Source organism: Oryctolagus cuniculus, chromosome 21, assembly GCF_051225735.1.
Source record: "Oryctolagus cuniculus isolate XC-2025 breed Fujian yellow rabbit chromosome 21, ASM5122573v1, whole genome shotgun sequence".
Classification (NCBI taxonomy): Eukaryota; Metazoa; Chordata; class Mammalia; order Lagomorpha; family Leporidae; genus Oryctolagus; species Oryctolagus cuniculus.
Window position 1 is genome coordinate 7,085,173 of NC_142887.1, and position 26,138 is coordinate 7,111,310.

The following is a 26,138-nucleotide window of genomic DNA, read 5'->3' on the forward strand; positions in this document are numbered from 1 at the left end:
ACCCTTCGGTTGTTTACACGTGGATATCAGGGGATTCCACGTCGGGAGTGCAGGTTCCGGAACTGGGGATCCACGAATCGTCCAATTCTAGCTCCTTCCCACAGACGCTCGGCGCCGAGGCGCGCGCAGCCAGAGCATCCGGGCCCCGGGCGCGGGGTCAGCCACGGGGCGGGGCCATGACGCGCCGTGTCCCTGCATCTCCCACGGAGCAGCGCGGCCGTGAGTCTGGGTTGACAAGGGGAGGGCGGAGGCATGGCTCGAGCCCTGGCTGCGGGCTGCGTTCCGCGTGAAACCTCGCCGACCAGGGTGCTCGGGAAGCAGGGTTTCTGGGAGAGGTGGCCACCCCAGGGCCTGCGCCCTCCCCGCCACGCGGCACCGAGCCCACCCGAGCGGTCGTGGAGGGGCTGACTGTGTAGTCAGAGCCACCTTGCCGGTCAGTGGGTGCTGGGAGTCCTCGGTAGTGCCACCTGCTCCTGGCCCCCCACTCCCGGGTGTCGGGGGGCTGCCTGACCTTGCAGCTGCCACTCAGCCCCACCTGCAGCCTTGGGGCTGGGGAGCTGAAGCCTGAGTCTCACATGGGCCAGCTGCTGCCACCTGCCACCTGTCACCTGGCTTACAAGCGCCAGGGGAGGCCGGGCCCCGCCCTGCTGTTGGGCCATGTAGGGGGTGAGCCAGCAGACGGAAGACCTCTCTGTCTCTAACTCTGCCGTCCAAATAAGTAATGCATCTTTAAGGAGGGTTTGGTGCCTCCTCGTCGCTGGAGGGTGGCACCCAGCATGTGGGGACTGTGCCCAGCAGTCTGCATCCCGCGGGAACGGGCGCGGTCACGGACTCCGGTGCCTCCCACGCAGAGACGGAGGTGGCTCGCTCCCAGTCCAGCGTGCCAGTAGCCAACACATAGATTCCCCAGATCCAGCCCTGAAATGTCTGCTGCTGCTAGTGCCTGCGTGCGCTTCCCGGGGCAGACGCGGATGTGAGCGGAACCCTGTGTCAGGAACATGAACTGGGGGGGCCGAGCCCCAGGTTGTCCGCGCTCAGCAGATGGGCCTGGGGACCAGCTGGATTGGTCACCCCATTCCCTCTCCAAGACCTGACTTTCCCTCCATCCTGGACACACACATCCTGCATCCCTAGAGCTGAGAAACCCCAGCAGGCCGCACGGCCTGTCAGGAGTTAGCTGCTTCCCACGTCCACACTGCACACTCATGGCCATGTGGGAACCACCGGGGAAGGACTTGGGCAAGGAGGTGGTGAGGACCTGGGGTGCCGCTGCGGCTGAGGCGGTGCGCACTGGCCGGACCACACCCGCCTCTGGTGCCAGGGGCCCCGAGCCCAGGCCACCGGAGCCTTCTGTCCCGTGCTTGCTCCCTGCACAAGTGGAGGCGGCTGCAAGCCCCCGGCCCAGGTGTGGCCAGGGCTCCTGCTTCCTGGGCCCGCAGCCACCGTCCTGCAGTCCTGTGGGGGGGGACAGCGAGAGCACGCCCTCGGGTCCCGTCCGTCACGCGTGCCACCGCTGACCTGAGTGGTGCGTGCTTTCCATGTGATCTGTCCAGGCCAGAAGCTGCAGAAAAGCTGTGCTCTTTTTTTTTTTTTTTTTTTAGATTTATTTATTTGAAAGAATTACGCAGAGTGTGAAGGAGATGCAGAGAGAGAGACAGAGAGAGAGGTCTTCCATCCGCTGATTCACTCCCCAGGTGGCCGCAAGAGCTGGAGCTATGCCGATCCGAAGCCAGGAGCCAGGAGCTTCTTCTGGGTCTCCCACGCTTGTGCAAGAGCCCAAGGACTTGGGCCATCTTGTACTGCTTTCCCAGGCCACAGCAGAGAGCTGGATCAGAAGTGGAGCAGCCGGGTCTCGAACCGGCGCCCATATGGGATGCCAGCGCTTCAGGCCAGGGCGTTAACCTGCTGTGCCACAGCTCCGGCCCCTCCACTTGTTTTGTTTTGTTTTGTTTTGTTTTTGACAGGCAGAGTGGACAGTGAGAGAGAGACAGAGAGAAAGGTCTTCCTTTGCTGTTGGTTCACCCTCCAGTGGCCGCCGCGGCCGGCGCACCATGCTGATCCGATGGCAGGAGCCAGGTGCTTCTCCTGGTCTCCCATGGGGTGCAGGGCCCAAGGACTTGGGCCATCCTCCACTGCGCTCCCGGGCCACAGCAGAGAGCTGGCCTGGAAGAGGGGCACCCGGGACAGAATCCGGCGCCCCAACCAGGACTAGAACCCGGTGTGCCGGTGCCGCAAGGCGGAGGATTAGCCTAGTGAGCCGCAGCGCTGGCCTCCACTAAGTTTTAAAATACTGAAATTAGTAATAAAAATCTCAGCCCAAGTATTTTCATAGGCAGAAGTCCTTGCTTGATGATTTTTTTTTTCTTTTTTATGATTTCTTTATTTGGAAGGGTTAGAGAGAGGAAGAGACATAGAGCAAGCTTCAGTCCACTGGTTCACTCCCCAGATGGATGCAACGGCCAGGGCTGCGCCAGGCTGTAGCCAGGAGCTTCCTCTGGGTCTCCCACGTGGGTGCAGGGGCCCAAGCACTTGGGCCATCTTCTACTGCTTTCCCAGGCGCATTAGCAGGGAGCCGGATGGGAAGTGGAGCAGCCGGGACTCGAACCAGCACCCACATGGGCTGGCGGCACTACAGGCAGTGGCTTTCCCTGCAGGCCACAGTGCTGGCCCTGCAGTGTTTGGTCTTTATCCTGAGAATGTCTGTGAGGGGTCGCCCGCGGCCTGGCGCTTAGCGAGGGAGGACACTGAGCCTCTTGGTCTGTGGGAGGAGTTCCAGTCACAGGGCCTGCCTTGTGTGGATCCACCTCCCCCCACCCCCGCTGTCCCAGCTAAGGACCCCAGGCTGCTGGCACCTTGGAAACCCGAAACCAGCTGCTTCAGCTGTATCCCCCAGGGCTCCTGGGCCTGTCCTCGGTGCCCTGCAGCTCCGCCCACAGGGTGACGCCAGTCCCGGAGCCGCCTCCCTTGCCAGCCTCAGACACGGAGGGAGCCCTTCTCGCCCACGCAATGGAGGTGCTTCTGCCCGTGTCATCCTCCCTGCGGGCCGTGCACTGGGGACCGGGCACAGGAACGTAGCTAAGTGAGAAACAAGTGAAGCCGTCATTTCTGTAGAACCACGGCAAGGACTGGGCACCGCTGTGGCTCCTCCCGCTGTCCCCACCTGCGGGGAGGGCAGGCCAGAGCCCTGTCTGCAGCCCACTCGGTCTGGATCCCCGGGCCAGGTGCAGACGCCGGACCTCCGGTGGGAGGCTCAGGGCGCAGCAGGCACCACCCTCCACGCGTGGCCTCATGGGATCCTCAACCTGGGAGGCGGGCCCTCCTAGCAGGCACAGTATTCATAGGGGGAAGCAGAGGCAGAGAGGGTCTCGCTGCCCTCACCTCTTCCTGGGTGGGACTGCAGGAGCTCGCTCTGCAGCGGGGGAGACGGACGGCTCCCAGCTGGAACCGGGACGGTGGAGCCAGTCCAAGCCTCCCTCCCTCCTTGGCACTGGGTGGTCCCTGATGGAAAAACTGCCCAACAGCTCCCTCCCCCAGTGGCCGGTGGCTCCAAATGAACAATTCTAAGGGGATTTCGGTGCCTGGGCCTCTGGGAAATTGTGAAATCCCGGACAGCCGGGAGCTGGGACTGGCTTGGGATCCAGCACCCTGGACAAGAGGCCGCCAAGGAGGCACTGGGGCTGGGGGAAGGCAGCCTCGCGGGCACGCGGGCTGACAGAGGCCACCAGGCCCCGGGGGCTTGGCGCCCTGGGCAGCCTGTGCTCGGAGCGCCCCCTGCTGGTGGGCCCGGGAGTGCACCGCGGCAGAGTCGCGCCCGGGGTGGTGGGGGCAGCAGCTGCGGATGCACCGAGAGGCAGGGACGCAGCTGCGCAGTCCTGGGCCAGGCCTGGCGTCGATGTAGCCACGCACAGGACTGCAGGGCTTGGCGGCTGCCAGGGCCACGTGTGACAGCACATGTGCGTGTTTCCAAACCCTGGGCTTCCTGCACACTGTCCCCCGTGACGCCCCAGCTCCCTCTGAACGTCTTCCCGGGGTTGCTGGCCCAGCATGGCTTCCCTCCCTCCCAGCAGGGCAGCCCTGGTTCACCATGGCCGGTGAGTCAGCTGGCAGCTCCGACTTCTGAGCCCAGCTCTGCGGGGTCCTCCTCCCCCATGATGACGTCCAGATACTACGTGATCCTTAATTACGTCTCCATCGACTCCTCCCCCAGGCCGCTGCTCTCTCGCGTCCCCAGGCCTGCAGCTCGGAAGGTGCCCCTGTCGGGGTGCTCAGCCCTGGGCCCCGGATCCAAGGGCTGAAAATGCTGATCTCCGCCAAACCAGGGCTGTGGGTCCGGGGAAACAGCCTGAGCCCCCGTGCTGGGAAGGACGGGGCCGGAGTTTGGATTTAGCTTTTTAAGACTTAATTTTTAAGATTTTTAAGATTTATTTTGAAAGAGAGAGAGAATGTTCCAAACACTGGTTCATTCCCCAAATGGCTGCAACAGGCCAAACCAGGGGCCAGGAGCTTCAACCTTGTCTCCCACATGGGTGCAGGGGCCCAAGCCCTTGAACCATGGTCAGCTGCTTTCCCAAGGAGCTGGACTGGACGTGGAGCAGCCAGGACTTGAGCCAGTGCCCATAGCAGGCGGCAGCCTCACCCGCTGTGCCAGGACCCCAGCCCCAATCTGCATTTCCTTTTCCCCATTCGCTTTGTTTTCTCTGCGGTCTTCGTTCTCAGACGCACACCGCTCCCTGGGAGAGGGGCTCCCCGGGCCCCTGGCTTCCCTTCCCGCTGCCTCGCCTGTGTGCGGGCACAGTTACAGCCTTGGCCGATGTAACTTGGAGCTGTGCATTTGGGGATGCGGCAACTAATCCAACACAGGGCGCCCAAACCCTGGTGCTGGCCACGCCTTTGCTGTCGGCTGAGAGGCAGAGAGAGAGGGAGAGAGAGAGAGAGAGAGAGGTCTTCCGTCCGCTGGTTCACTCCCCAGATGGCCGCAATGGCTGGAGCTGTGCCGATCTGAAGCCGGGAGCCAGGAGCTTCCTCCAGGTCTCCCACGTGGGTGCAGGGACCAAGGACCAGAGCCATCTTCCACTGCTTTCCCAGGCCACAGCAGAGAGCTGGATCGGAAGTGGAGCAGCCAGGACTCGAACCAGCACCCATATGGGATGCCAGCACTGCAGGTGGTAGCTTTACCCGCTATACCACGGCGCTGGCCCTCCTCTCTGCTTCTGACACCCTCTCCACTTGCAAACTGCTCATTGCTTTGGGGGCGCTGTTGCCATAAACTTCCATAAAGCATCAGTGATTTTACCGTTCTTCACCCGGGAGTCACTGTCCACTTGAGGTTTGTCCTGGCTTTCATCTGGACAGGATTCGCGTTTCTCTGGTGGACCAGGCATCTCTGGGGACTGGTGTCCCGTCCTCACTGCCTCAGCCAGGCCTTGTTCGTACATGACATCAAAAATCCATGCATAATTTTTTTAAAGATTTATTTATTTGAGAGGCCGAGCTATATAGTAAGAGAGGTCTTCCATCCACTGGTTCACTCCCCAAATGGCCGCAATGGCCAGAGCTAAGCCCATCTGAAGCCAGGAGCCAGGAGCTTCTTCCGGGTCTCCCACAGTGTCCCAGGCCACAGCAGAGAACTGGATCGGAAGTGGAGCAGCTGGGACTCAAACCGGTGCCCATATGGGATGCTGGCACTGCAGTCAGCGGCTTTACCCAGTATATGCACATCTTACATTTAAGTTAAAATGGAAAGGCAGGGAGGGAGAGGGAGCTTCTCTCTGCTGGTTCACTCCTCAAATTCCTGTGCCAGCCAGGGCGGGGCCGGACCAGAGGGCGCCTGGGACTCTGTCTGGGTCTCCTGTGCAGGGGCAGGGAGCCGAGCCCTCCATCCGGGTCTCCTGTGCAGGGGCAGGGAGCCGAGCCCTCGAGCCCTCCGGGGATGGGCACTGACAGGAAGCCGGGTCAGGAACAGCAGAGCCGGCACTGGGCCCAGGCCCGCGGGGGTGGGACTGCACGTTCCGGGCTGCGCCTTACCTGCTGCCCCCCAGGAGTGCCTTCCTCTTGCCTGCCCCCAGGAGAGCCCCGGGCCGAGGGGGTGATAGGGGAGGAGGAGGAGGAGGCCTTGCTCTGTTGAGTGGTTTCCGTGGGTGGGGGGTCCTCGCCTTGGCCCTCCGTTCACGTCGGCTTTGCCTAGTTTCGCAGTTACCGTCCCGTCCAAACTTCGTGGGAAGACCGCACGTGGGGCTGGCTCTCGCCTCGTCTTCCTCCGGCTCCTGCACTCCCACCTCTTGCTGCTGTCCGCCTGTCCGTCTGTCCGTCTGTCCGCCCCGCCCACGGCCTGCCGCAAGCGCTGGCTCTCGCCGAGCGCAGTGGCAGGTGTGGCCTGGACTCAGGGTGCGCCCGGTCTTCCCGGGACCCTCGGGCTCAGCTGCCGTGTTGCCTCCCAGTGCGTGGCAGCAGCCACCTCGTGTCCTTTCTGCCCCTGGGGTCGCCGTGACCCGCACAGGGCTGGTCAGCTGTGAGCCCAGCGTGGTCTCACAGGTGCAGCCTCTGTCACCTGTGCCCCGCCCGCCAGGGTTTAGCTCCGCCCCTCCCGGCGTGTGCCGGGCCTGGCCGGCAGGTGGCGCTCTTGCTCAGAGCAGCACCTGGCCTTTGCTCTGGGCGGATGCCTACGGACCAGCGGGAACCGGAGACACCCGGGCCCCCCTCCACCCAGCCTGCCCCTCTGGACAAGGGCAGTCCTTGCATCCTGGCCAAGGCTGTGGCGCTCTCCCTGCTACCACGCAGAAGGTCAGTATTTTCCCTCCGGTCTCAACTTTGGAAGAAGAAAAAAATCCTAGGGCCAAACCTGGCAAAGGTGTCGCCAACGTGCCAACGGAGACAAGAGCCATCGTTTGTATGAATTTTCCCAGTTCTCACCGGTGACTTTTACAGCTTGAAAAATAATCCAGAGGTCATATTTACAACGGTCACTTTCAGAACACGAACTCAACCGTGCGTTACGTGCGATGTTAACAACACGTGGGGCCACAGAAGACGAGCTATTCTTTCTGGGAGGGAGATTGGAGCCTCCTTTATTTTGTCGACTTTTCTTCATTTTCCAAATTTTGTGTAAAGACTCTTACAGCTTTCTTTTTTTTTTTTTTAATAGATTTATTTATTTGAAAGGCAGAGTTATAGAGAGGCAGAGGCAGAGAGAAAGAGAGGTATCTTCCATTCACTGGTTCACTCCCCAGATGGCCACAATGGCCAGAGTTGAGCCTATCCGAAGCCAGGAGCCAGGAGCTTCTTCCAGGTCTCCCGTGTGCATGCAGGGGCCCAAGGACTTGGGCCATCTTCCACTGCTTTCCCAGGCCATAGCAGAGAGCTGGATTGGAAGTGGAGCAGCTGGGACTCGAACCAGTGCCCATATGGGATGCTGGCACTGAGGTGGTGGCTTTACCCACTACACCGCAGTGCCGGCCCAGACTCTAGCGGCTTTGATGTCCGCTGGGTTCCACGTCTTACTCAAGATGACAGACAATGCTGAAAACAATCCAAGAAATGTGTACTAGCAAAGAACTATGCACCCATTTTATTTATTTATTTTTTGCACCCAAGGGAACGTTTCATTCCAGTTCCCCATGGACTGGTAGGCGCCCTGCACACCCAGCTCATGTGGCAGGTTTCGTAAGCCCATGGTCACTGGAGACATGAGCAGGGTTGTGCATCTGGGCTCTGCTGCTCGCTGGCGGTGACTGGAGGAAGCCCAGAGCCTGTGTACGACGTCCTCCCGCCTTGAGTCCAGGACTGGAGGGCGCCCAGCCTGGGTCCTGGCACCCCGGAGTCTCTGGGCCCCGTCCTGTGCACGCTGTCCTGGAGGATGACGTGGTCTCCCCAGTGCACAGCGGGGAGAACGCTCCCTTTCCTCATTCCCTTGTGCTTCTGAAGGAGCATGCAAAGACTGCGGGACAGACAGCTAGCTCCCGTCCACAGCCAGGGGGAGCCCCTCCCGGCCGCATGGTGACCCCACCACCATGCTCACCCTCGGGGCTCCTACAGCACCCGTCCCGCCTCCGCCCTCTGACCGTGAGCACCTTGCGGTCTTGAGCATTTTTCCATCCGTTGCATGTTGCACAGGGTCAGGTACACAGCAGGCGTTTAATAAGTGTGTGCTGGGTGGTCGGGTTGGCCATGAGAGACAAGGGGTCCCTGTTCCACTTTACAGTTTGGACAGGGAGGACGAATCCCAGCTCGGCCCGGGCACGCAGCTGCTGAGACGTTTCACTTCACAGTCGCGCACCCGCGTGGGAAGAGACACCTCTCCTGGGGTGGCCTCCCACGTCCCCTCCCTGCAGGCAGGCTGTCTGTCCCGCGTCCCGGGCAGGAACTGGAGGCAGGGTCTCCAGCAGGTGCACAGCGGAGACGGGTGCCGGGCGACTCGTTTCTGGGGCTGAGGGCTGTGTCCTCTGGGAGACTGCGTTGAAGAACCACGGGACACTCGCAGCCCCCACGGGACGAGGCCACCAGCGACGGCTCCTGGACGCGGCTGCAGTCTAACCCCAGGATGGCGCGGGGGACTCGGGATGCATTTGTCACCGTGGCACAGCCTCTTCCTCCTAGGCTGGCAGAGACGGGCAATGCCGCGCCTCCTGTTCCAGGGAGGGTGTCCTGTGTGGTCTCCATACCAGCCCCGCTCGGCTGACCCTGCCCAGGACGGGCGATGCCGGGCCTCCTGTTCCAGGGAGGGTGCCCTGTGTGGTCTCCATACCAGCCCCTCTCGGCTGACCCTGCACAGGACGGGCAATGCCGCGCCTCCTGTTCCAGGGAGGGTGTCCTGTGTGGTCTCCGTCCCAGCCCTGCTCGGCTGACCCCGCCCAGGAGCGGCAGCCGGCTTGTCGCCGGCTCAGGCAGGTGGGCCGCGGGGTGGTTCTGACCACTTCCTGTGCTGGCCTCTGGATCCAGCCACAGTCCTTCTGCGAGAAACGTCCCAGGGCTCCACTGCCTCCTTCTCCCAGAAACCCGACGCGGTGGCGTTGTGGGGAGGAGGAGCCCCCGTGAATTCTCAGGAGGGGCCTGAGATGTGAACAGCAGCACCTCTAGGTGCCTGGGCGCTGGTGGCGGGCACTGGGCGTGAGGGGCCGGACCCTACCAGGTACCCGGCTCTCTCTGGTGGGTGTCGGGTTTCCTTCCGGGACTGATGAAAATACTCCAAAACTGACCTGCAGACGGAAGCGGGACTCTGCACGCAGACTCGGCACGGAACTGGGCAGTTCAGGCGGCTCCCTCTGGTGGTGCGGGATGATGTCACACGGAAGCTGTTATTGCCAAAAACAACAAACGCCTTTGCTCTGCCAAGATAATCCGCATCCCCTAACCAGCGCGACTGCCACCACCCCACCCTGGTCTCAAATAACCACAGACACAGTCAGACCCAAACACAAGGCAGATCCCCCCCCCTGCCCCTGCCGAGGCTTCCGTGCTGGGCTGTGGGGGAGGGGGGTCCCGGAGTCCCCGTCAGCCCTGCACCGTGCAGGGGCCCCCAGCACGGATGCCCCTGGCTGGAAGCTATCAGGGATCGCTCGCATAACTCGCGCGCCAGAGGCCACCGCACGGCCCTCCCTGCAGCCTCAGTGCTCGCCGCCTGGGGTGGGGGCCGGAGGAAACACCCGCAGGATCCGCCTTGTCAAGCCACGGATAGCAATTAAAGGCAGCCGGCATCACAGGTGCACAGGAGCCGCGTCCTTCTCCCCCTCCACAGTGTGCAGCGAGGTGAGGGGAAGTCCCAGTGACTGAGACGATAAAGCGTGAAGCCGCTCCCTGTCCCCGGGAGTCTCCCGCTGCGAGCGCTCGGGCCCTGGGGGTCTCCCCTGCAGACCTGCCCCACCTGCCCCCACGTGGGAGCGTCCCCACGGCCCCGTGGTCCCAGCCACCTCCCTTCTGCGGGCCACGCCCCTCCCCAGCGTCCCCGTGGTGCCGCGGTGCTGGGGGTCACGGGCAGCTCCCCTCGCCCAGGGAGGCTCTGGGGGTTCCCTCCGACTTTTGCTCCAGCAAACACAGCAGAGCCGGGGAGACCGAGAGGAGCGTGAGTCCCGGCCTGACGCTGGCCTGGCTGGCGTCGCTTCTCGAGCACATCTCAGGAGCCGGAGGGGACTTACACGTCGTGTAAGGAAACTATACGCCCTGACCCTCCAAATCAAACGCTGGATACAGACCCAGGGGAGCAGCGGGCGGGCGGCCCGGGAAGGGAAGATTCAAGGCCCTGGCTCCATCCCAGGAGGAGGCCGGCGCGCGCCAGCCCCCTCCGCCCCTCCCCGCGCCGGCCGGACACTGGCTGCCGGCCCCTAACGGATACGTCTCTTGGCAGGCCCCATTTTGATACTTGGCTCCTTTATTAGAAATATAAACAGGCTCTCACTCGTCTCTTTTTATTTGTCGTTTTGCATTTTTTTAACAAATGATTTTTGGTAGCTTGTCTGGACGCTGAGTCATAAAATAACTTTCCTAGCTTTGCTCTGCGCAGCCCGGCAGCTCCACCAACCGCTAAAAAACCCTCGATACAAAAACACCCCTGCCTGGCTTCACGACTCCCAAGCCATCAAGCGCGGAGCCCAGCCCTTCTTCCCTCTCAAGCCCAGGGAGACGCCCCTGGCCGGGCTCCGGGGCGGGGCCGTCCCTAGGCCTGGGGCTCCGGGGCGGGGCCGTGGGCGGGGCCGCCCCTAGGCCTTGGGCTCCGGGGCGGGGCCGTGGGCGGGGCCGCCCCTAGGCCTTGGGCTCTGGGGCGGGGCCGTGGGCGGGGCCGTCCCTAGGCCTTGGGCTCCGGGGCGGGGCCGTGGGCGGGGCCGTCCCTAGGCCTTGGGCTCCGGGGCGGGGCCTAGGCCTTAGCTTTGAGCTTCTCCAGGCAGTCCCCCGGGTCCCTGGGGCCGCCCACCGCCATGTCTGGGCACACCCACTTGATATCTTCCCCTTGGCCGCCGCCGATGGAGTCGACCGTGGGGCAGCCGTCGTCCGGCGGGATGGCGGTGAAGGTGCTGAACTGCACCTTCTTCCGCCTGGAGGTGGGCGAGTGCGGGGGCTCCTGCCCGGGCCCCGGGGCGGGCGGCCTGTGGACCTGGCTCTGCACGTGCTTCTGCGAGCCCCCAGTGAGCGGGAGGTGGCCGCTCTCCTCGTGGCCCCCGAGCCCCCGGTCGATGACGGTGGTGCGTTCGCGCTGGGGCGCCGGCCCCTCGCCCGCGTTCTCCAGGAGCTCCGCCTCATTGCCCAGCCACACCCAGTCGTGCGAGTGCGGCGCGGGGGCCTGCCCTTCCACGGGCACCTGCTTGTGCCTGTACCGGAGGGCGAAGGTGGCGCAGTTGACGAGGAAGACGACGATGGCCAGGCAGAAGACGCCGAGCAGCGCGTACATGCCGATCTCCAGGTCGCTCAGGCCGCGGGGCCTCTGCACCAGGTCGCCTCCCTCCGGCCCGGCCCCCGCCCTGGGCGGCTCCCCCTGGGCCGGGAAGCGGGTGAAGTCCAGGGGGACGTTCTGCGGCTGTGCCTCCCCGTCCAGCCGGCTGCTCTTCCCCGCCCTGTTGCCCACGGGCGACTTGGCCGTGGCGGGGACTCTCCAGAGAGCCCCCTCCTCCCGCTCCAGGGAGGAGCTGCCCAGGAGGCGCCCGTCCTGGCCCTGAGCCTTCTGCCTGCGGCCGCTGGCGTGGTTCTTGATTTCTTCTTCACCGCCACGGTCCTCCCCAGGGCTGGAGTCGGCGTCGCTCTGTCCGAACTTGACCCTGACGTTGCCGAAGCCCACAGCCAGGACACTCTTGCGCTTGGACTTCTGGCAGGCCTCCGCAATGGCCAGGTCCACTCGGACCAGCGGCCCCTCGCCCTCCCCCTCGGCCACCACCACGGGCCACCTGGGAGAGCGGGCCTGGGGGACCGACACGATGGTCTCATCCAGGGAGGTGGCCGTCAGCGAGAAGTCCTTGGCGTCGTAGATGTCCACGGGCGTCACCGAGCCGTCACTGAACTGCAGCCACGTGCTGACCACGGCCTCCTGCAGGAGACAGGCAGTTAGAACCCCGGGTGAGGGGCTCCCGCCCTGGGAATCCCCCCCATCAGGACAATATCCTCAGAAACAGAACCGGCCCCCAACACTAAGACCCAGGGCCTGGGAGAGGACACGGGCTCTCCACGACGACCAGAGAGCACGCTTAGACACGCGACGACAGCTCCAGTCATTTCTCTAGGAAAGCAAAGTGAGATCCGGCTCCGGCGGCCTTGCCAGCACAGACACCACTGGGGCCGCCCGGTCAGCCAAGCCTCTTGCCGAGACTGGCCTCCACACCCCGTGGGCTTCCCGACACTGCTCTCTAGTGATGGCCGCGGGCCGGGGTGCTGGGGAACAGGAGAGCGAGTGCGTTTGGCTCTGTAAAGCTGGCCCTGCTGCGCTGTTGGAGACACCGGCCACAACTCGCGGCCCGATAGCGGGGCTGCGCTACCTCGTGCACCTGGTTTGATGGTGTGGTCTCCGGGCAGGCATCTGGCCTAGTGGTTAAGAGGCCCAGGCGCCGCGTCGGAGGGCCTGGGTCTGACCCCAGCGTCCTGCTCATGCAGGCCCTGGGAGGTGGTGGTGCTGGCTTGAGGCTCCGCTCCGGCTCCCCCGTGGGGGACCTGGACTCAGCACCCCTCCCCAGCGTCAGCTGTCTATCCACAGTGGCTGTGGCCATTTCAGCGAGCTTTTTTTTTTCTTTTTAATTTCACTTATTGGAAACACACACAGAGAGACAGAAAATATTTTCCACCAGGGGTTCATTCCACCAGTGGTCACAACAGCTGGGTTTGGAGACGGGAGCCCCATCCGGGTCTCCCCCATGCACTGGCGCCCTCACCTGCTGCCTCCCAGGAGCGTTAGCAGGAGCTGAGCCTGGAAGCAGAGGTGGGGCCGGATCCCAGTCACCCCAGCACGGGCTGGGGCAGCCCACACAGGGGTTTTATCGCCGCACCACAAGCTGGCCCCTCTCTTTCAATAAATAGTAAGAAGTGGAATTGTGCTGTCTCGCCGTGCAGGGCACCTTTCAAGAGAAGCCTTGTGAGAGGAGACAGGATGCCGAGGCCGCGTCAGGAAGGGGAGTTCACAGAGGGGACCCCCGCGGCCCCGTCCGTGCCAGAGCCACGCACAGTGGGAACAGTCAGCCACGCAAAGTGGCTCTCATCGTGGGAACAGTCAAGGTCTGAACTCTGCTGGCCTAGAAATGCCCCCCCACCCCGCCTGTCTGCAAGCCAACAGTCAGGACAAGCCTTCCCTGCCCCCTTGTCCCCTGCAAACACAGCACCATGGCAGGCACTGGGCCTGAGCCAGCTCTGGGCACTTCTGTTTCGCCTGTGGGAGCAACAACTCCCCATGGGCAGAGGGTCTCTGGGGGGCGGATCTTCAGCGTCTGGCCAGCGTCTGGGTGTGCTGGGGGGCAGAGGGTCTCTGGGGGACGGATCTTCAGCGTCTGGCCAGCGTCTGGGTGCGCTGGGGGGCAGACTTCTGTGGGGCGGATCTTCAGCGTCTGGGACAGCGTCTGGGTGTAGCTGGGACCCAGCCCTGGTTCTGGACCAGAGGGTGACATCTGTAATCCTGAAGACTGAAAGTTCACTTGACAGCCACTGGGCACTCACTGGGGGTCAGGTGCTGTCCACGTAGCACACTTCCTTCCCTCTCACAAATGGGTACAACTAGAGAGGTGGAGCACTGTGTCCGGTCACGTGGCTGGCGAGAGCGGGATCAGGACTTGGCCCAGCACTGTGGCTCCAGGGCCCCAGTCTCAACCATTTTGCTAGAAACTGGCAGGCACGGCCATTGCCAGAGCCCAGTGATCAGCCGCACAAAGGGCCACTGGGATTAGCTGTTGCTGAAAAAGCCAGACAGCTGCCTTCTCTCTCTCTCTCTCTCTCTCTCTCTCTCTCACTCAATATATATGCTTTTATTTATTTGAAAGGCAGAGTTAGAGGAAGAGAGAGAGAGCGAGCGAGCGAGCGCTCCTCCAACTGCTGGTTCCCTCCCCAGATGGCTGTAATGGCCCAGCTGGGCCAGGCCAAAGCCAGGAGCAGGAGCTAATCTGGGTCTCCCAGCTGGGTGCGGGGCCCGAGCCCCTGGGCCACCTTCTGCTGCTTTCCCAGTGCACTGGCAGGGGGACCCACTGGGAGTGGAGCACCCACTGGGAGTGGAGCACCCATGTGGGAGTGGAGCACCCACTGGGAGTGGAGCACCCATGTGGGAGTGGAGCACCCACTGGGAGTGGAGCACCCGTGTGGGATGCTGGCGTCGCAGGCGGTGGCCCCAGCTGCACCAGAGCACCAGCCCCGACTGTTGCTCCCCTTTCTCACACCGACCCAGGCTGGCAGCAGCTGCCCCGCCCGCCCGCGCACTCGGCCACGGCCACACCCGTCTCAGGCCTTGCCTTTTCGGTATAAAGACACCCCCCGGCTCCCTGCACGGACAGGGGACGGGAGAGTCCCAGGCAGCGAGCTCTGGGTGGACGATGCCTTCACGAGGAGTCAGACCCCGCCCCGAGCGTGGGGCTAAGGTTCCCCACTTCTGGGGGGTAGGGGTCACAAGCAAGGCAGGTGGGGAACGCGGGAGCAAAGCAAGCGAAGCAGGCGCAGCTTGAGGGGTGCTCCTGGCTGAGGGGTGACAGCCACAGCGGGGAAGACGCACGGAACGTTCACCGGGGAGCTGAGCGGGCAAGTAACTACGTTACCAGAGGACTGCAAGGGCTGTCAAGTGAGAGCAGGCGCTGCTTGGACCCCCCGCAGCCCATCCCGGAGTCTGAGTCCCGGCTCCACTTCCAAGCCGGCTTCCTGCCGACGAGCATCCTGGGAGGCAGCAGGATGGCTCCAGCGCTGGGGTCCCTGCCTCCGCCGTGCGAGCGCTGGGTGGAGGGCTCCGGGCTTTGGGCTCAGCCCCAGCTGTAGCCCTGCCTCCCCGGTGCGAGCGCTGGGTGGAGCCCCGGGCTCGGGCTTTGGGCTCAGCCCCAGCTGTCGCAGGCATTTGAGGAGTGGAGCAGCAGACGGGAGCTCTCCCTCCACCCTGCTCACTCTCTCCCTCCCTCTCTGCCTTTTGAATAAAACATACTGTAAAATAAATAAAATAAACGAACAAGCACCACGGCCTGGGGAATCAACTGAAATAGTACAGACCACACTGAGGGGAATGCAGAAGGGCTGGGCTGATGGGTGAACCAAATGGAATTTCTGGAAATAAACGAACAAAGCCACTGGAATCAGCCACTCAGAGGATGGGCTGGGAGAGAACCAGTGCCCTAGGAGACAGAGCCTCGGACTCCACCCCGACACAGCCGCAGGGATACTGACGCATGGAAGACACGGACGGCAGGTGAGAGCGCGGCGGAGGGGAGTGGGCGTGGCCCGTGGGTGCCGCCCGCGACTTCCAGGAGAATGAGCAGTGGGGGAGCCGTGTGTAACACGGCGATGGCGCCCGTGCTCCAGGACAAGCAGGGAGGTCCTGATGACACCGAGTGTGGGGCTGAGCCGCACCTGGACGTGCAGACGCCTGCCCAGGACCTGAGCGCTCCTGCTCCCCCCGGCAGGTCTGAGGTGGGAGGTGACTGTGGAGGGGTGGCCCCTCTGCTCAGCACCTGCCCGCCTGGTCCTGCTCTCCCCACCACCCCCAGGGCCCTCCCTGGGCTCTGGAACCCGTATGGTCAAGTCCGCCGCTGGAGGCGCCAGGGCGTCACCGTTCATGGCCAGGCCTCCACGAGCGGCGGGCAGGAGCAGCCTGCTCGTTCCCACCCGTTGCCCCGGTCTGGACTGGCTCCGTGTCCCCTCGTCTCGGGGCAGTGACTTGGAAACAGGCTGCTGGCAAGCTTCCCTCTCTCTCATGGCTGCTAAATAAAGAACTTGCCCTTGAGTTCTCGTGGGAGGCTCTGCCTCCACGAGGACCAGACCTGACGGATGACGTGGCCCAGGCACGTGGGTCGCACCCACACCCTTCTGTCCACACCGTGGAGGGGCACTCTCACCCCACTGGCCCCTGTCCGCCGCCCACAGCCCCCCGGGCCCCTCACGCCTCATCTCATTTTCCATCCCGGCTTCCATGAAGACAAACGAGGCCCTGGGCGCACAGGTGCTGCTGCCCTCACACCGACGGCATCAAATCTCAGATTTCCTATTTCAAAGCTGAAAACATCGAGCGCCGAGTGCCAGCTTCTGACGCCCCCAGGGCGGAGAGGGAGACGAAACGCTGTGGGCGGGGAGCGAGCTCTCTGCGGCTGACTTCTCATCTCGAATTAATTTTGCTCCACCAGCTCCAGGTGGAGGAGGAAGTTAACACACATCAAGCCCCTCGTCCGGCCGACAAGCGGAACTGAACCCTCAGAACTCACTCGCGTGCCGAGACCCCTGCCCAGCGGCCCCCGCTGTGACGGACACCAGGTCCTCCCCTTGCTCGTTACGGTCAGGGTGGAACAGAACCTTTGATCAGAGACACGACACACTCCCCCCGAGAGAAGGAATCCGGAATGACTTGAAATAACACGTGCCCGGGACTGACGGAGGGCGCCGTCCTTTCAAGAATCGAGCCTGCAAATGGAAGGACTACATCCATAAATCCCCCCGAGGCGGCGCTGGGGGGCTCCAATGACCGTCGGCTGATGGAGACGGATGGGCCACGTCTTGGGGCGTGGGTGGCTCTGCCCCCGCCAGGGAGGCCGCCACGCCATCGTCGCCCTAATTAATTACCCATTCTCAGCAGACAGCTTTGTGCGTCTGCTTCCTCCCTCCCACCTGGCTCTGCTCCTCTTGGGAAACAGCAGGCCAGCGGAGGAGAGCAGTGGGCTGGCGGCATGGCCACAGGGACCTGTCCACGCCAGGCCTCCAGGGGACCTGTCCACGCCAGGCCTCCAGGGGACCTGTCCACGCCAGCGCCTCCAGGGGACCTGTTCACCTCCAGGGGACCTGTCCACCTCCAGGGGACCTGTCCACGCCAGTGCCTCCAGGGGACCTGTCCACGGCCCAGCGCCTCCAGGGGACCTGTCCACCTCCAGAGGACCTGTCCACACCCAGCGCCTCCAGGGGACCTGTCCACGGCCCAGCGCCTCCAGGGGACCTGTTCACCTCCAGAGGACCTGTCCACACCCAGCGCCTCCAGGGGACCTGTCCACACCCAGCGCCTACAGGGGACCTGTCCACGGCCCAGTGCCTTCAGGGGACCTGTTCACCTCCAGGGGACCTATCCACAGCCCAGTGCTTCCAGGGGACCTGTCCACCTCCAGGGGACCTGTCCATGGCCCAGTGCCTCCAGGGGACCTGTCCACCTCCAGGGGACCTGTCCACCTCCAGGGGACCTGTCCACAGCCCAGTGCTTCCAGGGGACCTGTCCACCTCCAGGGGACCTGTCCACGCCCAGCGCCTCCAGGGGACCTGTCCACCTCCAGGGGACCTGTCCACGCCCAGCGCCTCCAGGGGACCTGTCCACCTCCAGGGGACCTGTCCACGGCCCAGTGCTTCCAGGGGACCTGTCCACCTCCAGGGGACCTGTCTGCAGCCCAGTGCTTCCAGGGGACCTGTCCACCTCCAGGGGACCTGTCCACGCCCAGCGCCTCCAGGGGACCTGTCCACCTCCAGGGGACCTGTCCACGCCCAGCGTCTCCAGGGGACCTGTCCACCTCCAGGGGACCTGTCCACGGCCCAGTGCTTCCAGGGGACCTGTCCACCTCCAGGGGACCTGTCCACGGCCCAGCGCCTCCAGGGGACCTGTCCACCTCCAGGGGACCTGTCCACGGCCCAGCGCCTGCAGGGGACCTGTCCACCTCCAGGGGACCTGTCTGCGGCCCAGCGCCTCCAGGGGACCTGTCCACCTCCAGGGGACCTGTCCACGGCCCAGTGCTTCCAGGGGACCTGTCCACCTCCAGGGGACCTGTACACGCCCAGCGCCTCCAGTGGACCTGTCCACCTCCAGGGGACCTGTCCACGCCCAGCACCTCCAGGGGACCTGTCCACCTCCAGGGGACCTGTCCACGGCCCAGTGCTTCCAGGGGACCTGTCCACCTCCAGGGGACCTGTACACGCCCAGCGCCTCCAGTGGACCTGTCCACCTCCAGGGGACCTGTCCACGCCCAGCGCCTCCAGGGGACCTGTCCACGGCCCAGCGCCTCCAGGGGACCTGTCCACCTCCAGGGGACCTGTCCACGGCCCAGTGCTTCCAGGGGACCTGTCCACCTCCAGGGGACCTGTCTGCGGCCCAGTGCCTCCTGCCCATGCTCGGGAACAAAGCCAGCCGGCAGCGGTCTCTGTGCAGTGGCGCTGGCCCTGCAGACTCGTGCCGCCCCCGTCTGCAGGACCTGGGCACTGCTCCTGTTTTCAGCACAGTTGGCCTCACATCAGGAGATTTTCCTAGACGACCTGGGAGGGGACAGCAGCTTCTCAGGGCCCAGCAGAGCTTGGGATGTCTCTGGCTGGCGGCTGGGGGGAAGCCGGGGGGAGTGGAGCAGGGAAGGACTCCACGCACGGAGACCACAGGGGTGCACTGAGTGGTGACAAAGGACAAGGGTGTCCTACGGGACCTCAGAGAAGCCCCCGGCCAACACCCAACCAAGGAAGAGCCTCACCCACACAATGTCGGGTCTGCGTTCTGCCAGCAACACAGGTGAGTGTGGCACCCTAGGGGGACGCCGGCCCTGGGGCTCTGGGCGGAGACCCCGTGCACCCACCACGGAGCTGGGAAGTGGGCACTGGGGGCAGGCATCTAGCTTTGGGGTCAGACCGGGTAAGTCCCGGCTCCGGCTCCGACCCCAACTCCCTGCTCATCAGGACCACGGGAGCCAGCGCTGGGCTCTGCTGCCCACGTGGGAGACCTGGGCCGCATTCCCAGCTGCCGGCTCTGGCTCCAGCTCCAGTTCAGGCCGTTTCTCTCAAATTAAAAAAAAACAAACCTGAGATAAAAGGACGTGGGCGTTGTCGCAAGGCCCCCAGTGGCAGCCGCTAAGCAGTGTCCATGCAGACCCCGAGGACCCCACTTGCAGACGCAGCTGCAGGGCTCGGCTCTGCCACTGGCCTGGGGCATTTGGGTCCACAGTTCTTAGATGGACACAAACCCTGCTCTGTGGACAGAACTTTCCGGTCTCCTCCGGAAGATGGAAGCTGCCCCTACCCTTGATGGTCACTGTCCTGTTCTCACTGCCATGCCTACCACCACCCCCAAATGCTATCAGGTCCCTGTCCTCCTCCCACTGCCACCCCTCCCACTGTCACCCCCTCCCACTGTCACTCCTCCCACTGTCACCCCTCCCACTGTCACCCCCTCTCACTGCTACCCCCTCTCACTGTCACCCCCTCCCGTTGCCCCCCTCCCACTACCACCCCTCCCATGATCATCCCCTCCTATTGTCACCCCCCCATTGCCACCCTCTCCCATGGTCACCCCCTCCCCCTGCCACCCCTCCCACTGTCACATCCCACCCTTGAACCCTGGAGACTGCAGCCCCGAATTGCCCTGTGCTCTGCTGCCCACCACAGCCACAGGGGGGCTGCTCCTGCAGCCTCTCCCAGCCCACAGCGAGGACGCAGGCAGCCCCCTCTCCCGTCTCCTGCATCTCCTGGACACGAGTCACCCAAGCCGCTGAGGTTAGCAGCCCGGAGTTGAGAACCAGGTCCGTGTCTGCTCCCACACACCCCACGGGGTGCTGCTCACCCCACAGCACCACTCCACCCCAGCCACTGTTCCCAGACTCAACGCAGGTCTCACAAGGACACGTTCTGAGGGATGAGACAAGGACGGCCGGGTCACACAGGGCATTCTGAACTCTCCCTGGCATTTTCCCGATGACAACACGGAGGTGCAAAGTCCAGCAGACCTGCCGGGCACCTGCTCCAGCTACCGAGGCTACCGGGCCACGGGGTCCTTTCCCCCTCCCTTTCACTGTCCCGTCTCCCAGCCCAGCTCTGAGAGCCACGCGCTCGCTCCACTGATGTTGACGGAGCACCTGCTGCCTGCGGCGCCGTGGGGGCCACGGGTGAGAGAGGAGGAAGCACGCGCCGACGTTTCAGGGAGCAGAACGAGTGAGCAGACAGATAAACAGTGCTTTTAGGTGACAGAACACTCCGAAGGGAATAAAACAGCTGTGCAGACGGGAGCCGGTGCGGACGAGGCTCCCGAGACCACGTGACGGCACAGCTGGGTAGGAGAAGGCGCCCTGCTCAGGGGCACGGCCAGGGCCGCCTGCTCTGAGCCCTGAAGACACTCAAGGGTAGGGGGTGCCTGAGGTTTGCTGAGACTGAGGGGTGCGGGGACACGCCCAGGGAGCGAGGCAGGCGCCGGGGGCGTGGAGGACTCCAGTGTCTGCAGGTGTGGGGAAAGACACGCTGGGAGGCGTGGCTGTACAAGCGCTTTCTGTTGCTGGTCAGAGCGCGGAGTAGGGGGGTCGGGGGTCAGGGTGCAGGTGCCAGGGAAAGCAGGCGGGCGGGAGACCAGGTGAGGAGCCTCTGTCTGCAGCCGCCTGTCCCCCGTGCTGAGGGTCACGGCGCCGACTGGCCCCCAGCCCCGCTGCGCCCGGTCGGGAACAGCAGCTGGCCCTCTACCTGTTTGGGGGTCCGCAGCAGCTCCTCGGCTGTGGCCACAGCTGTGATGGCCTGGCCATCCTCCGCGTCGGGGTGCAGGGTGGCTGACAGCCCAGCCACGAGCTGGATGGCCAAGTCTGTCACCGACACTTTGTCATCCAACACGGTCACGGTCTTCTCGGCCAGGATGGAGTCAGACAGCGGGGACAACACCTGCGGGCGCAGCAAGACACAAGGAAAAGCCATCACACCTGTTTCCAGAAGCTGGTATTCCCCACCTAAGCTCTCCCCTGCCGGACGGGCCCAGGGGGAAGGAACCACGCAGGCACACTCACGCGTGCCGGGACCGCGCCCTGGGGCGTCAGAGAAGGAGGCTCCTTCCCCAGGACAGGCTGGTTCTATCTGCCCACGAACTGAGAAGAACTCCATCCTGTCTCACAGTGCCCACGAACCCTCTCGTTTCAACAAGGTCCCCTCGCACGAGGCACAGCCTGGCTCACTGCTCCTGGGGACGAAGGGCTGCACACAGCCGACTGTGCACAGCCTGCATCACAGAGCAGGTGAGCCGTGGAATGAGCGGGGGAGAACCGAGCCACGAACAGCGCATGCGCCCCGGCGCTACCACGAGCCGCTGCCGGGCACTGCGCACGTCCAGGGGCCACGACAGACGCGTTCTGTCCTTGCACTCCCATCTACGGTGCAAGGACCTTCCAGAAAGGACGAGTGACCAGGGTGGGACTGGGGGCTGAGGGAAAGGCCACCCGCACCCCACCCCCCGCCTGAAGCACCCCCAGTTCCACCCATGTTCTTGTGCCAAGCCCGGGGGCAGGATTTGAGTCTGCTGAACGACTCAGCGGCAGGGTGACTGGCAGGGCGCGGCCACGGCCTCGCTCCTCCCCCTGGCCTCTCGCAGAGGCTGTGCAGAGAGCCCTTGAGGGCTTTTCCTACGAGGGGAGTGGACGCTCGGTGGGCAGCAGGGGTGGGGAGGGGCTGCTGGGAGTTGGAGGCTATGAACTTGCAGTAGCTCAGAGAGGGTCCCGGCGTGAGCTGGCCCAGGCCCGCTGGTCTGTGTTCCCACGCTGCCACCCGGAGGTGGCATGGAGACAAGGGACCGGCCACAGTGCCCCACCGCCCCCGAGTCTCCCCGCTCCGGGGGCCAGGCACAGCCGCGCTCCCTACCTGGATGGTCGTCATCCCCACCTCCCGCCCGACCAGGACCCTGCCGGCCTGCAGCGTGGCCACGTGCGGCTCCTCCAGCTTCATGAAGTCCGCCACCAGGTGGGTGATGTCAAACTGCCAGTCGGGACCCAGCAGGTGGCTCGGCTGGCCCCAGGGCCCGGCCCCCTGGGACACGAACTCTGTGAGGACGCGCACGGTGGCGCGCTGGAACTGCAGGGCGCAGCCCCGGCCCCGCCGCTCCTCCTCCTCCTCCTCTTCCTCGCTGTCCTGCGTGGGCCTGTGGGGAAGGAGGCTCTCAGGGCCAGGCTCACCCGCACCTCACAGAGCCACCACCCAGGTCAGGGGCCCCGGGACCATAGCAGGCTGCCCCATCTACCTCTGGCCAGTGCCAAGGGCTGGGCACCGCTCTCTGGACTACATTTATGGCAAAATAAATAGATAAGTAGATAGATAGACAGACAGCTAAGACTTAGAGCTAATATCTGGGGCCAGCGCTGTGGTGCAGCAGGTTAAAGCCCCCAGCCTGCAGCGCCGGCATCCCATATGGGTGTCAGTTCGAGTCCCAGCTGCTCCACTTTTGATCCAGCTCTCTGTTATGGCCTGGGAAAGCAGTAGAAGATGGTCCAAGTCCTTGGGCCCCTGCACCCTGTGGGAGACCTGGAAGAAGCTCCTGGCTCCTGGCTTCGGATTGGCGCAGCTTTGGCCATTGTGGTCATTTGGGGAGTGAACCAGTGGATGGAAGACCTCTCTCTCTTTCTCTGTGCCTTTCCTTCTCTCTCTGTGTAACCCTGACTTTCAAATACATAAAACAATTCTTAAAAAAAAAAAAAAAGAGCTGATATCTGCTCCACCCAAAATGTCCAGTAAGTCGCCATGGGCCACATGTGGCTATCTGAATTTAATGAATAAAAACGGAACACAGGTTTAAAGTTCAGCCTTCTTGTCACACTGGCTGAGGGCCACGTGCTGACAGCTTCTAGTGCTGTGGCCACCATATTGGACCGTGTGGTTCTACAGCATTCTGCCACACAGACGGTCCAATGGGACAGAGCCCCTGAGACACGACGGGACCCCCTTACCTCCCGGGAGACCAGAGGCAAACCTTAGTTATTCCCACGTTCACAGAAGGCTCTGGGTGCAGGGAGGTTGGATGGTTGGACGGCTGGCCCAAGCCCACAGAGCGAGGCGGGGCATTGGTCTCACCCCCCAGGGCCCCCGACAAGCCTGGTCTTGCAGCTGCTAACCCCAGGGTGTGGCCTGGCTGCCCCCTGGCTTGGCGTCCTGGCTCTGCCGCCTACTCTGTGCTTCTTACAACGAAGGGCCGGGGACTGTCGCTGGTTGGGATGAGTGACTCCAGGCAGGAAGCCGGGAACTGAGCAACGACCCTCACTCAGCCAACTGTGCCAACTGGGGACCACCGAGCAGAGACAACCGGACCCCACGCTACTCCCAGTGTGAGTGCTGAGACCCGCAGAACAAACCGGAGGCTCTTGGCCAACAGCAAGCCTGGGTCCCACACCTGGATCTGCACAGAGCGTTCCCGAGCTCCTATCCAGCACAGAGGACGACCCTGGAGCTCTGGAGAAAATAAACCCAGCCTCAAGTTCTCTGGGGCCATGGGGCCGGGAGAAACGTGACTTCCGTCTTGCCGTTTGGGGAGGGCCGCTCCATCCAAGGCCAGCGTCGAGGGCAGAGCCTGGGGTTGCCCGGGCCCTCTGCTGAGCCGCTCTCGGCTGCTGGGCTCAGGGGAATGCAGCCCTGGCGACGTCGGCACCTGCTGTGCACCGGGGCCCGTGCAGCTTCCTTCAGTGCCAAGGTCAGTGAACACGGCTGCTGCGGTGAGCTCCAGGGCGCCACCCTCTCCCAGGCTCACCTCTTGCTGGCCACGATGGGGACCCTCCAGCCCTTGATCTGGCTGAGCTCCGTGTCGGAGACCTGGATCTGCAGGGGCAGCCGGGGCACCCACACGGTCACGAGCAGAGGTGCACTCAGGTGCTGGTAGGTGAAGTTCACCGCCGTGTCTACCTGCCCTCTGATCTCTCTGCCGTTGACGAAGATGTAGTCACAGCGGTCAGACACCTGCGGAGGCAGAGGGAGACGGTGGAGAAGCTCTGGAGACGGGAGGCCGCCTGGCTTCAGACAAGCCTGTTTTCTTGCAGAAAAACAAACCAAACGCTTGGCTGGGGTTCCTGCAGTGCAGAGCCCGAGGCCACTCTGACTGGGACGTGACCACAGGGAGGAGGCAGGTGGAGACGGAGCGACAGCCAGCAGGCGCTGCGTTTCCGTGGCTGCCACCGTGGCCGGGAGGCTGTTATCAGAGGCCTCATGAATAGTGTCCGGGATTCGAGGGATCCTCAGGGATTCAAAGTGGGGGTGCTGGCTGCCACCCCGTCTCCCACTGCTCCGGGGCTTCCCCTACCCAGGACAGAAAACAGCAGCTGGAGGTGAGGCCCTGCACCTGCAGTGAAACAGCTGGGTGCACCTTGCACAGAGCTGCGGCTGCGGCTGAGGGCTGTGAGCCGCGCTCCGGAGGGGGCCACGCCGCCGCCCATGCCCCCGGCTGCCGGGCACAGGGCCTGCCGTGCCTTCCTCTCTGCTCCCGCACAGTCCCGAGCCTTCCCTCCGGGGCCCTGGGCTGGGAGCCGGTGCTCCCACGACCCCGGGGACTTCTGCCCCTGCATCACCGTCGCTGACCCTGTGAGCTGTGTGCCATTGCAATGCCAGCGACTCCCGTTCCCTCTCCCGCCCACACTCCAGCGGTCGTCGCCTCACGAAAGGGGTGAGAAAGAGCACAAAGAAAAACAAACACAGACGAGAAAAGAGGCGCACACAGCCTCCCGGCTCTTGTGTTCCAAAGCCACTCACTCAACAAGTGCACAGCAGGCCCCACGGACGCTCCCACTGAGGGGAAGAAACAGAAGAGGCCGGGTTCTCCTAGCAGGCAGGAAGGGGCGGCCTGGACAGCAACGACAGCCATGGCCAAGGTCGCCCTCGCGGGCTGTGCTGATGGCACGAGCCCCTGGGAACTGTGACAGCCGGCCTAAGGCCTCTCTCCCCACGCCTCAGCACTTGGGCTGGGATCCCAGGGAGCTGAAGGCCCGTGACGGAAATCAAGCTGGGTCACAGGGAAACGAAAGGACCTGTCTCACACAGCCAAGGTTAGGGGCTGGGGTCTGTCTGCCCCACGTGTCCACATCACCTCCTACACTGTGAAATCCTTGAAGGCAAAAAAAAGTCTTACCCATATTTGATCGCTTGGTTGGTTCCTGCTCATGTAGTATGTATGTATGGGCAGATGGACGGACAGAAGGAAGGATGGATGGATGGATGGATGAATGGACAGACAGGCAGATGACGGATACACGCAGAGATGGACGGACGGATGGACAGGTGGGTGCATGATAGACGGACGGATGGACAGGTGGGTGCATGATGGATGGACGGATGGACAGGTGGGTGCATGATGGATAGACGGATGGACAGGTGGGTGCATGATGGATGGATGGATGGACAGGTGGGTGCATGATGGATGGATGGATGGACAGGTGGGTGCATGATGGATGAAGGATGAATGGACGGATGGACAGACATGTGAATGGATGGCCGGATGGTGGATGGCCTGATCGTTGGATGAATGGAGAGCTGGACACAGAGGTGGATGAACAGGAGCTCCCTTCCCGGGGATGCGTGTTTCCAGACACCCGTCAAGGTGTTGGAAGGACACGTGGAGAGAGTGAGACAAGATGGAGCCCAACACTACAGAAATCCAAGAAGTGGATGTGAAAGCCTTGGACAGCTCGCAGGCAGTGTTTTCCAACCTTCGCGGGTTACTGACCCTTTGAGAATGCACACAGAGTGTTTTCCAACCTTCGCGGGTTACTGACCCTTTGAGAATACATGCATGGTTTGGAGGAAGGGCTCGGAGATAATGAAGTCACTCCCGCACCCCGCCCACTTCCCTACGGCGCGACCACCACACCTTCGCTGACCGTGGTGGACACAGCAGGCTTCCGCTGGGGCCGTGCATCCGCAAGAACCTGCAGTGCTGAGCGGTGACCTCTTGTGCCCAATCTCCCTTCTCCCCCAGCCCCCGAGAACAGGGGTGGAGCTCTGGGCGATGTTCGTTGTCCACTCACACGTCTGCTTTGAGGGGCAGCTGTGAGGGATGGGCTCAGAGGATTCCTTCCATCTGCTGGGGACAGTAGCCAGCAGCACGTGGGAGTGGGCTTGCGGACGGGTCTTCCCACTCATGGCCAAGAGCACGTTAGGAACACGTCCGTACTGCTCACGGATGGAGACCAGTGTCAGCCGCTGCCCCAGCCCTGTCATTAGCATGGAAACACTGTCCTGGATCCGGGCGGACATCAGCATAACAGCTGGGCAGGAGCTCCAGCCGCAATCCCTTCTTTAATCAACGCTGTCATTACAGACCGCTGGCCTTTCTCATT

The 26,138-nt window shown here is 63.3% G+C and overlaps 1 protein-coding gene across 1 annotated transcript in view; it reads right to left on the reverse strand.

The window, feature by feature from the left end:
• Positions 1-9,954: 9,954 nt before the first annotated feature.
• The window catches only part of TMEM132C (transmembrane protein 132C), a 270,517-nt gene continuing 254,333 nt past the window's right edge, over positions 9,955-26,138 (reverse strand). Inside the window, exons 6-9 of the mRNA XM_089323220.1 lie at positions 23,564-23,769; positions 21,691-21,967; positions 20,533-20,724; positions 9,955-12,004 (exon numbers count right to left, since the gene is read on the reverse strand). Coding sequence (XP_089179346.1) covers positions 10,844-12,004; positions 20,533-20,724; positions 21,691-21,967; positions 23,564-23,769 — 1,836 coding nt within the window. The 3' untranslated portion in view covers positions 9,955-10,843. The remainder of the gene's footprint in view (positions 12,005-20,532; positions 20,725-21,690; positions 21,968-23,563; positions 23,770-26,138) is intronic.